Source organism: Eublepharis macularius, chromosome 6 (genome assembly GCF_028583425.1).
Source record: "Eublepharis macularius isolate TG4126 chromosome 6, MPM_Emac_v1.0, whole genome shotgun sequence".
NCBI lineage: Eukaryota > Metazoa > Chordata > Lepidosauria > Squamata > Eublepharidae > Eublepharis > Eublepharis macularius.
Genome location: NC_072795.1, coordinates 110,111,421 through 110,123,920, shown reverse-complemented (window position 1 = coordinate 110,123,920; position 12,500 = coordinate 110,111,421). Strand labels below are relative to the sequence as shown.

General features: G+C 45.2%; 1 protein-coding gene across 3 annotated transcripts in view; it reads left to right on the top strand.

The window, feature by feature from the left end:
* The window catches only part of MCU (mitochondrial calcium uniporter), a 131,443-nt gene that overhangs the window by 57,057 nt on the left and 61,886 nt on the right, over window positions 1–12,500 (top strand). The window contains exon 1 of one of the 3 annotated variants that reach the window (XM_054983047.1): window positions 7,706–7,768. The exons of the other annotated variants lie outside the window; for them this stretch is intronic. Within the exon in view, the coding sequence (XP_054839022.1) occupies window positions 7,754–7,768 (15 nt within the window). The 5' untranslated portion in view covers window positions 7,706–7,753. Of the gene's footprint in view, window positions 1–7,705; window positions 7,769–12,500 lie in introns of those variants that run through there. 3 annotated transcript variants of the gene reach the window in all.

Below are 12,500 nucleotides of genomic sequence, written 5' to 3'. Positions count from 1 at the left end.
GGAGAGGAGGACACAGGGAAAGGTGAGCACATGGAGGCTGGCAGGAGGAAGGAAAGGGGAAACTGTGTGAAGAAGGGGATACAAGGGAAGTGAAGCACCCCCCCCTCAAGTCCTTGCAGGTTCTCCACCATACAGCTGGGTTTGGTTCAGCCCACCCTGCGACTGGGCCATGAGAGAGAGAGAGGCCCCTGGGGGAGGTAAAGATGGGGGCAGACAAAGGTGAGTGAGAAAAAGAAAAGGAAGCAGAAAAGGGGGGGGAGATGCTATGGGGTGCAGGGAAGGGAAAGAGGATATGGTGGGGAAGGGGGAAATAAGGTGCCCCCTTTAAGTCCTTGCGGATCCCCACTTGTATATTCTAATAGCCAAGTGGCCCCGATCTGTGGCTGCTTAAATCTGCAGATTAGGCCTTCTTTCTTGCCTCTTGCTTTACAGCCAAAGCCAGCCCCCAAATGCAGCTCTCCTCTCTTTGTGTGGCACCAGCCTTTAAAAAGCCATGCTGAGCAGGCACACATGTGCAGACGTCAATTCATTATTCCTTTTCTCACAAAGGTGATGGGACAGTCTGGGGCTGGCAAGGCATGCTTGCTTAGGGGGGGAGGGTAACGTGTGGGCAAGGTCAGATCAAGCTGGACTGGTTGGGGCTCTCATCTCTTCAGAGGAAAGGGAAAGGAATGAGACATTTTAAGGCAGCTGCTGCCCATTCTCAGCCAGCCTGGCTTGATCTGGCCTTGCCCACACGCTGCTCTCTCATCTCGAACAAGCATGCCTCACCAGTCTTCATCTGTTCTCTCATCTCTTTGAAAAAAGTAAAAGTAGACAAAGCCCACACGTGCTTGCTCAGGATAAGAGCAGTGAACGTTTTAAAGGTGGGTGCTGCACAAAGAAAGAGTAACCAGGGCCTGGCAAGGCGGATGGCGCCTGACTCATCATTCCATCTTGCTCTTGACAGGGTCTGCATTACACTCATGTTAGTTCCCTTGGATGGTCAGAAGTAGCCCTCATCTTGTATGGTGGACAAGTTGAGCCCCCACCCCAGTGCATTTCCTGTGTTGTTGTACAAGTGAATGACTACAGTTCATTACTACTGGGTGGAGAGGAGTCAACTCAGCACTTGGGCAGTTGCTTTGGAGATCATTTTCTGCAGGACTTTTTTTATGGGAAAAGAGGTGGTGGAACTTACTGGGTACCATGGGCGTGCGTGTGTGCGCTCCTGGGACTGTGTGATGAAGTCACTTCCAGAAAGTGACATCATCACATAGGCCATGGCCACCCCGGAAGCACTCCACAGGGGGCCTGATTTGGGCCCAAATCAGCCTGGAAAGCACCGCTGCCACATGGGGGAACCCTCCCCTGGCTGGCAGCGGCCCAATCCTGGCCTTTTCGGGCCTGTTTTGGCCCAGATCGGGCTGCTGACAGGCAGGGGAACCCTCTTCCACTTGGTGGCGGCGACATAATCCTTGCTGTTTTGGTTCTGAATTGGGATCAAAATGGCCAAAACATGCCTCAAATGGCCTGGATCAGGCTACTGCTGCACGGGAGAACCCTCCCTCACCTGGCAGTGGCCAAATCCTGGCTGTTTGGGACCCAAATTGGGCCAAAATGGGCCCAAAATGGCTAAAACAGGCCCTGATCGGCCTGCTGCTGTATGGGGGGGGACCCTCCTGCCGTATGGGGGGGACCCTCCCTCACCCCGCAGCAGCCTGATCCTGGTTGTTCGGGCCTGAATCAGATTGGAACGGGCTGCTGCCAGGCAGGGGAACCCTTCCCTACCTGGCAGTGGCCCGATCCTGGCCATTTCAGGCTGAAATGGGCTCCAAATGGCCCAGATTGGCCCTAAATTACCCTGGAATGGGCCACTGCTGGGCAGGGAAACCATTCCCTGCCCGGTAGCAGCCCGATCCGGGCAACTTCGGGCCCATTTTGGCCATTTCAGGCCAAAACGGGCCCAAAATGACCGAATTGGCCAAATTCCCACCAGTCACGTGGGTATTTTTAAGAGGTGCCAGAATGCAATTCCGCTGTGTTCTAGCTGAAAAAAAGCCCTTCTGCATTTAAGGGTCACTGGTCTGTTTCTGTGGAGAACCAGATTCACCGTAATTTGCAAGACCGCCTTCTTCCCATCATGATGGGTACTTGGCTATTTTCAGAGAAAAGATAAACGGTCTGGGCTCTGTGACAGAGGACTAAATTGGTGTTCTGTGGGTATTAATACATAAACCATAAAAAAACCTTTTCCTCCCAGAATAGCGATAACTAAACAGGTTAGGGGCACAGTACTGAATAGAAGACAGGATTGGGTCACTTCACAGACTGCAGCAGATAACCACTTTACATCTTGAAACAGGCTGTTTTATAGACCATGTCATTGCCTTTAGCTTGAACAGTAAAAAAAATGTTAATCACTGTAAAATAACTGAAGCTATTTTACTGTTTTCTCATTCATAAGTTACTTTTTACCTGCTGATCTGGCATTATCAGCGTCTTAAGCAAAAGAAGCTGACAAACTTCAGATAAGATATTTGTAAAACCTTGGGAGGATGGATAGTCTTTCTACAAGAATAAAATACCTTTTGGGGAGGAAGCGGATGAACTGTTTGGTAGACTTTTCACATTGAAAATGAAAAAACAATATGATACTGATGCAGCTGAATAGAATTCATACTTCACAATTCAAGCAGACTTCTGTAAAATATTTTCTGATAAATTTGTGACTTGAAATAAACAATAAATAAACAATAATAATGTGGCATCTTAAAAGATGTGAGAGAGTTCTCCATGGAGTCAAGCTGTCGCTGTACAGTTTTCTTTATTTGCCCTCTCTTAATAGATCCAGAGAGGTGTGTTCAGTGTGCATATTGATTTCACAGATGGGGAACCAAGGCTGAGAGAGCAAGTGACTTGCACGAGGCACCTGAGGATGGAGTTGGGATCTGAACCCAGGCACTGGATGTTCAAATTTAGCTTCTGCTCAATGAATCTTTCTGTCCTAAAACTTTCATCGCATAGTAGTCTTGGCACAGTTGTCATAGAATAAACAGTGTCTGGAATGCATTAACTACTTGTAGTTAAACTCATTCAGCTTGAATAATATTTATGTTGCCAATTACAAGTGATATTTGTGAGCACTGACAAAAAGTGCTCACTGTGAGAATTCAGAAACTGGATTTCAGGGGGTTTGTGTAAACTGTGGTTTAAGAATTTGTAGTGTAGGGGGAATATATCATGTTTAGGCTTCTCTTTTCTTCCATGCACTCTATAATGCTATGCAACACTTTGCCTCATGCTCCATATTTACCAGCCTGGAGCCTCTCATGGGGATGGAGGAGGAATATAATGCAGTAGTAAATCTAGATGAAAATGCCAAACATGCTGGTGTAAAAGCTGTATGTTTGGCAATTGACATATATCCCATTGTTTATTACATATATCTCACTGTTTATTACAAACAGAGTAATAAAAATGAGCAGGGGAAAGAAATATTACAAATCCGTTATTTTCGTGGCATTGCTAAGTGTACCATTTTCACCATTATTTGCACTGAACTTGAAACGTTCCTTTCTACACTGACTCCTGAATACAGCCGGATTAGGTTAACTAGTGTGACAAAGAAATATATCTGTTTTGTATCACGGTTTTTGCACTTAGGGCTTGTGGGTTCTTGTTGACCAGCTCTCTGTACAGAAGGCACCATAAAATGCCAATGTGAAAATTGTCCCAAATAGCTGGGCCTGTAGGCACCAGGAGCTGTAGGATTCTAGAGAGTACAGGCTCTACTATGGACTTGGAGGGGTCCATGTAGATGGAGCCATCCTTTACCAGCCTTCCATTGCTCGATGACAGTCCATCGTCTTGGGGGCTACATACCAGGCTGAGAACGAGATGTTAGTGGGAAAACAGACCAGCACAAACTTGCATGCCAACTGCATGACCCAGACTAAGCATGAGGATTGCCAAGCCATTACAGAAAATTTGATTAAGTAGATACATTGAGTCCCACATTCAAGATGAAGGGTTTCAAATGTATTTAAAACTTGCAACAGTTTATCAATTCCTTAAACTTTTTAGCCTCACATCCCAAGCTTAATGTAACTATTATATTTTGTAGGCTACAATTGGTACACCTGCATTATATTATTTTGTCTCCCATTCAGTACAGGTTTGCTTCAGATCAACCACTTTCCCATAGGGGGAGGAAGATCTAAAACTACAATCATTCACAAAGGGGGGGGGGTCTGGACTACCAGGTTTCAGTTTGACCTCAATAAAAACATGCAGGCTCATGCATTGCTTCTATGATGCCAAGGCCTCATAACCATTTTTCTGGTCCAAAAATAAGGCTTTGCCCTAGGATATACCAAGGTAAACACTGAACATACCCATTTTGTGTACAGGTTGGGTTGATTAAACCGAATGTTTTAAGACAATGCTTTGATTTTTCAACTCATCTATTTTCTGACTGAGTGTGCTTAGCAATTGGTAGCTGAAGCATCTAAAATGCACCAACAAGTACAACCAGAATCATTGGTCTTGCAGCCCACACCTGCCATTGCACTTCAAAGTGTATTATAATAACAACAACTACAACAGTGTGGTTATATGCCCCCTTCTGGACAGATTAGTGCCATACTCAGAGAGGTGAACAAAGTGTTATTATTATCCCATAATACAGCTGGGGAGCTGGGGCTGAGAGGAATGGCTTACCCATGGCAGTAGAGGGTCAAACTGGCAGAGTGCTGTTTTGCAGTCCAGCCACCTAACCGCTGTGCTACAGAAGCTCTATTTACGTAGAGATAAGAGAACAATTGTGAATTGCTGCTGTCAGTAACCCTAGAGGCCAGCTGGGCCAGTGATCTGACAGAGTTTGGTGTAGCTCCACAAGCACCTGCAAAGTCAATTCCCTTCACTTCCAGTCCTTCACAAATGACCCAAGCATGGGTGGAGAGGATTACAGAGCATTTCCTCCTCCTGTGTTCCAAAATATCCAGGAGGCTTATGGAACCTTAAAGACTGGCTAGCTTTTATTCTAGCACCAGCTTTAAAGGATGAGAACCCACCCCTCCAGCTGCACTTATAGTGAGTCATTTTCACCTGTCTTTTCACTGGTGCTTCTTCTGTAGTGAGGGAGCAGTACATGCGCATAAAGTCAAAAGAACAGATTACTGTGTTTTAGAGAAAAATCTCCCAAACCTCTGAGGACAACTAGTATGTATCTATCACAGAGGCAGCCAGCAAACAACAACAACAACCCCCACCCCCAAATGATGAGAAGCTATTAAATCATAGAACAAACCAGGGAATACATTGCATCTTAGCAAAACAGAAACTGTTTCTGCCATGTGTAGAGCAATGTATTCAGTGGAGAAAGCTCCCTTTATCAGAAATCTGGAGATGCTGGGGATTGAACTTGCAATCCTCTGCATGCCAAGCAGACACTATTACTGAGCCACAGCTACTCCTGAAAATGTGCTAATGGAAACATAGGAGATAAGAGGCATCATTAAGGGAAAAGCCATAGCTAACCATAAGAATATAAGCAGGAAGAAGCAGGGCACATAACAAAAGACAATTGAACCAGTTACTCCTTGCCATGTTTATTTATTATAAGGGGAACCTTAGCACAATTTTGCCCATGCATGTTTCCATATGCAATTTAATAGTGGTAATCTGCCATCACGAGCGATTGAGAAGACACACCCAGGACATGTTAACTAGTCCAATGGCGATTAAGGCCAGGAATCAAGCCTGCCACCAAATGAACTCATGCAGATTAAAGGGAAGCCCAGCAGCACTGCCAAAGGCCAGCAACATTCAGTTCAGCACATTTTTATCAGCTGTTTTTATCAGTTTAAATGTGAGTTGGGAAGATGTTCTTCCCCCTTTGACTTATTCCTTGTCTCTCTCTCATCCTCTCTCTCTCTCTCTCTCTCTCTCTCTCTCTCTCTCTCTCTCTCACTCACTCACTCTTCTCCTTCCCTCCCCCCTTTCTTTACTTTTTTTGCATGGCTTTCCTGCCCTGTGTGATGTCAGTCCCATTTTGCATATCAAATTTTATTCACAGCCTCCTTGTTGGCAGGAAACTACTCACAAACAGGAAGCATCTTAAACAGAGAAGATAGGGTGAAAAGAAGGGAGAGCTAGACCAAGTTGAACAGCAAAGCACACAACCAGAGGGGTGGGCAGCAGATATCTGTTGCTTGTGTGGACCTATCCCTGATCAAAAGCCCTCAACTGCAGAGTTACCGCAGAGGCATGGCCACTCAGCCCTTCCTTTTAAAGGAGAGTGTTCCCTGCAGACCATGGGGGGGGGCGGGGGTTGCAACCATGCCCTGCTTGTTTCTACACCTTGCCTTCCTCCTCCCCTAATGCAGAATCTGAAGGGGGGGCGGGAGCTCCAAGACAAACTTGTAACAATGGGGGAGGGGCAAAAGCAGCCCAAGCCAACTTTCCTTTTCGATTATTGGTTACTTTTAGCTGATAGTCACGTGAGCCAGTGAAGCTCAAAATGACAGCTCACCAGCACCCTCTCCTGAGACAGCTGCTTGCCCCTTTCCCCGTGAGAATGGGAGCTGTGCTCCACTCCAGCAAGGTCTCACCTAGGCTCAGGTTCTTCCATGTCCGCTCATCTCTCATTTCTCCACTTCTCCACCAGCTTCCTCCTCATTGCTGGGTAAAAGCCAAGTGCTGGGGTGGGGGGGCTGCATCCCTCAGGTCCACTGGCTGCCAAAGCCTCCTTTCCCCATGCATATACCTGGCCAGCTCCGTGCTGATTGGCTGGTTGGGTGTTTTGAAACATGGGTTGCCCATGCAGCCCCAAGGAGGCAGTTGAGAGAGACAGGCCCCAGGATGCCTCGAATATCTGTCGGGAGTGTAAAAATTATCATAATACAATTACCCTTTTTTCTAACAAAAAACACAACCAATTTGCCTTCCTGTATGTACGGCTGAAAGGCTGAAATATAAATGCACATATTTTATAGCACGTCTAGAAACAGCCATAGAAAACATTTAAATACAAAGGCTCATTCTCCAAAATAATCTTTGTATATCGGGGGAAAAAAAACCAGTACCCAGGTGTAGCTAGTGTGAATATTAATGGTAATGCCAAACATTCAAATTGGTGGACAGATTCTGTCATTTCAAACTTGAAGAGATGTGCATAATTCTAAACTGGACGTGTTCCAAACCTGTTTTACCAAAAAAGGATTGCCTAACTGCCTATGTTTCTGCGTTATAGCATGGGAGTCCCCTGCACCAAAAGGTAATTCCCAGACATCCTAAGGAAAGATGAAAGAAACATTTTTTAAAAAAATAAATAGGTTGCGTGTATTGTAAATCCATCAGCATGACTGCAGTGTGCATTGAGGAAGGAATTACGTTAGCGCCAAGGGAGCGGGGATTCCGACCCTTCTAATGCCCCTTCCCTGGTTAGCATGCAGAGAGGGTTTCACCATCCAGCTGGAGTGTCTCCCTGTCTCTCATGCACCATGCGCTCAGCAAAGCAAGCAGCAGTGGATGCAGAGAATCCTGGCAGTGCAAATGCTCGAGCTTTGCTAATAACCTTCATGGTGCTGCTGCAAGGTGACTGGCTGTACTGACTGAAAGCTACAACTTTATTTCCATTCGCAGATTGTCTCCGAACACTTCTTGATTTTGCTTAAGACTCGCCAGCCTTTGTAAGGAGGAACAAAAAGTGGAGAAATGAGTTGGTAGACAGGCACAACCTGAGATCAGATCCAGAACCTCAGGTCCCTGCATGCCTGGGAGAAAGGTGGGGATATGGATATTTTAAATAAATAAATATAGACTTACCGCTCCTGCTTACTTTCTTTTTTTTAAAATCATACAACACAGTTCAGGGATGCTTTCTGCTTTCAGATAATTACAGAAACAAGTGTGTTAACTGAATACTCAGAAATTTATATGGAGTCTGGAATGTAAGATCGCCCAAGCTTTTTGCTAGCATTTTTCTTGTGACACTTCTTGCTGCAGTTGAATGAAAAGCTGAGTATTTCCTATTCAATTAAAATAACCTAGTATTTTTTTATTGTAATGCTCATGATTGCTTTTATATGTTATTTTGCCTGACTTTGCATAAAATCATTAATGCCTCTCTCTTACAACAGCTCTTTTCCCCTCCCCTCCTAGGGGTGTTGCCTAGCATTAATGATTTTGTACTGGGGGTAAGTAACATAAAGCTCAGGGATTGCATTCAGCCCTATACAACTTTTCCTACATTTGTTCTGCAGAGGGGATAGGCTGTGGCTCAGTGGTAGAGGGTCTGCTTGGCATGAAGATTGTTTAGGGTTCACTTCCCCGTCATCTCCATTTAAAAAGGCCAAGTAGTAGGTGATAGGAAAGACCTCTACTGGGACTGTAGAAAGTTGCTGCCAATCAGAATAGACAATCTTGACTTCAGTAGACCAATGGTCTGACTTGATGTAAGGCAGGTTTCTCTCTTCTTGTGAGGGCCTGAGTTCCTTCCTTCTGACTGTGCCGGTAGTAGTGCAAGTAAATACGTGTAGATGATTGGCAACTAATTGGATACTTTTAGACTTCATTGGTTAGATCTCATTTGTAATTAGTTGTATTGTCAGTATACTAATTATATGAAATGCTAGCTCATATTTGGGAAGACTCAGTGACAAAACTGAAGGTTTTTCTTAGAATCTGAAGGACCAATTTGATTTACCCTAGACTTCGGGCAGTGGGTTCTAGCCCCTTGCAAGAAGATTTTGAGGATCTTACTGCTGATAGTTTGATACTTGTACAAGAATATAAAATTTAAATGGTTGTAATATTGTTATTAGGACTTCATTTGTCGTAAGTGCAAGTGTTACTGGAAGAAAAAGTGAAGAGCCTGGAGGGAGCAGATTGATACCCTTCAAGAGATCACAGAAGGAGATTTCATCTACAAAAGTCTTCAGGCCCTGCAAAGGGATGGGTAGAGCGGTGGAGGGACAATAAATCAGAACATTTTCCTAATGAACCTCCTCAGAGATTGACAGCACAAGCCAGAAGGCGCAGAGCAAGACTGCACTCAGTGCCACTGGAGCTGAGAAATTGATGCCAGGTTCTTCCTGTCGTGACAGATTCACTGGCACAACAACAAGGACTAGAAGGAACACATAGGGGCACCATGGAGCTGTAAACAAACAACATTAGAAGGAAAAATAAAGGCTTGGTGATTGGTGACTCTCTGCTGAGGGTATGGAGCATCATGTATCTAGGCCTGACCCCCATGTCCCAAGTGGTGTGTTGTTTGCCAGGAGTGAAGATCAAGGATCTCACAGACTGGATGGCCAAGCTAGTCAAACCAACAGACAATTACCCATTTGTGATGGTCCTTTTAGGAACAAATGATATAGCCATGAACACCACTGAACCTGTTAGGGCTGATTATGAAGTCCTCAGGAGGCAACTGAAAGGAATGTGGGCACAGGTGATATTCTTTTCAATCCTGTTGGTTTGAGGAAGAGGAATGCAATGGGAACAGAAGATTATGGAGGTGAACCACTGGCTGCTTTCATGGTGCCAGAGGGAGTGATTTGGATTCTGGGACCATGGCCTACATTTTCTTGAAGATGACCTGCTTGCATGCAATAGACTCCTCCTGTCAAGGAAAGGGAAGAATGTATTTGGAAAGGACCTGGGGAGTTTCCTTGGGAGGGCTTTAAATTGACATTGCAGGGGAACAAAGACAACCGGCATAGGAATTTTAGGGAAGAAGGAAAACAAATAGCAGAGACCGACCTGGGAAGGCCAGATCAAAGAGGGGGAATGTTGCAAGGCTTCCAGTACCTATATACGAATGCCCAAAGAAGGAGGAACTTGATCTACTAATGCAGAGGGGAAAATATGACTTAGTAGGCATTACAGAAACTTGGTGAGATGATTCCCATGACTGGAATACAGTAGTATGCATTATTCAACAAGAACAGGAAGTGTCGTAGTGGAGGGGGAGTGGTGCTGTATATGAGGAAAGGGCTTGATTGTCAGGAAATGCTGGAGGAGGAGAGTGACAACCAAGTGGAAAGTATCTGGGTGAAGGGAGGGTTTGCTACAGATCCACCTGCCCAAGGAGATGAGGTAGATTTTGCCCTCTGTGAGCAGCTTAATGGGGTATCCCTAGAAACATGACCTTGTACTTAGGGAGACTTTTAACTTCCCTGATGTGTGCCGGGGGACGAACTTTACTATGTTCCCAGGGTCACACAACTTCCTGACCTGCCTGGCCGACAACTTCCTTTCTCAGATGGTGGAGGAAGTGATGAGGGGCTCAGCCATACTGGACTTGATGTTAACCAGCAAGAAAGAGTCTATTGATGGGTAAAGGTGGTGGAAACCTTAGAGAAAAGTAATCATGTCTTCCTAGAATTCCTTTTGCTGTGGGGTACCAAGAGACTTTGTAGCCAAATGTGCAGGTTAGATTTTAGTAGGGCAAACTATAATAAATTTAGAGAGATGAGAGTTATTCCATGGAAAAGAATGCTGGAAGGGAAAGGAGCAAATGAAAGGTGGGCTCTCCCAAAATAAGAGCTGTTGCAGGCTCAAGCTATTACCATCCCAGCAAGGCTGAAATATAGTAGAGGATCTAAGAAGCCAATGTGGATGAACAGAGAGCTCTATGATGAGCTAAGGAGGAAGAAGAAGATGATAAAGTAATAGAGGAAAGGAAATGCATCCAAAGAAGAGTATCTAGGGGTAGCTAGGCGCTGTAGGGCAGCTGTCAGAGAGGCCAACGCTAGAATGAGCTGAGACTGGTCAGGGGGGCTCGCCACAGCAAAAAGATGTTCTTCAGATATGTGAGGAGCAAACAGAAAGTGAAGAAGGTGATACCCCATTGCTGAGTGAAAAGGGAGAAATTCTGACAGACGGTAGAAAGGCTCAATGTCTACTTTGCCTCAGTTTTCTCCCTGAAGGAGAGATCAGGCCCATCTAGAAATGTTAGTAGGCAACGTATGACTGGTTGACATGGGCAGGAGAGTTGTGGAGAAGCACCTAGCTGCACTGGATGTGTACAGATCCCCTGGGCCAGATGGGGCACACCCAAGAGTGGTTAAAAGAACTTTCAAAAGAACTTGCCGACCCTTTGTCGATCATCTTTCAGGCCTCTTGGAGGACAGGTGATGTGCCAGAAGATTGGAAGGAGGGCAAATGTCCTCCCTGTCTTCAAGAAGGGGAATAAAGATGATTATGGGAACAACAGGCCAGTCAGCCTGACCTCTGTCCCAGGGAAGATACTGGAACAGATACAAAAGACATCAGACTGCAAACATCTGATGGACAACATAGTAATGTGGGGAAGTCAGCATGGATTTGTCCCCAGCAGGTCTTGCCAGACCAACCTCATCTCCTTCTGTGATCAACTGACAGGTTTACAGGATCGTGACTGCATCCAAAGAGTAGTTGTCAAAGGCATCATGTCTGATTGGAGGGAGGTGTCCAGTGGAGTGCCAGAGGGCTCAGTTCTGAGCACAGTGCTTTTCAATATTTTTAAAAATAATCTGGATGAGGATGGTGAAGGGATTTCTCATTAAATTTGCAGAATTCAGCAAGATCTGAATACACTGGGAAAGTGGGCTGATTTGAATAAGATACAATTTAACATGCATAAGTGTCAAGTTCTCCACCTGGGTAACAAAAATGCAAAGTATGCATACTGGATGATGGATACACTTCTGGGAACCAGTGTGTGGGAACAAGACCTTGAGATTCGGGTGGATGGGAAGCTAAATATGAGCAGTCAGGATGATGCAGCAGCAAAAAAGGCAAACACAGTCTTGGGGTGTATCAACAAAGGCATAACATCCAAATCACAGGATGTCATTGTCCCTCTATATACCTCATTGGTCAGGCCCCACCTGGAGTGTTTTATGCAGTGCTGGAGGCCTCATTTAAAAAAGGATGTGGACAAATTGGAACAGGTGCAGAGGTCAGCAACCAAGATGATTAGGGGCCTGGAGACAAAGCCCTGTGAGGAGAGACTGAGGCACCTGGGAATGTTCAGTTGGAGGAGGTTGATAGGAGACATGATGGCTCTCTTTAAGTATTTAAAGGCTGTCACTTAGAGGAGGAAGGGAGCTGTTCCTGTTGGCAACAAAGGATAACTCTCAAAACAATGGGTTTAAACTACAGGAGGAAAGGTCCTGGCTGGAGATTAGGAAAAACTTCACATTAAGAGTAATTCAGCAGTGGAATCGGCTGTCTATTGATAGCTGTGGTGGGTTCCCCCTCATTGGCAGTCTTCAAGGAGTGGCTGGATGAATACTTCTTGGGGATGCCTTAGGCTGTTAATGCATTGGGCAGAGGTTTGGACTAGATGGTCTGTGAGGCCTCTTCCAACTCTGTGATTCTATGATAACTTTGGTCACCTTATGAGAAGACAAGACTTTCTGGAAAAGTCAATAAGGCTAGGAAAAGTTGAAGACAGTTTGGCATATCTAAGCAAGGCTGTTAATGATAGGACATTTTGGAGGTCTTTCATTCATGGGGTTGCTATT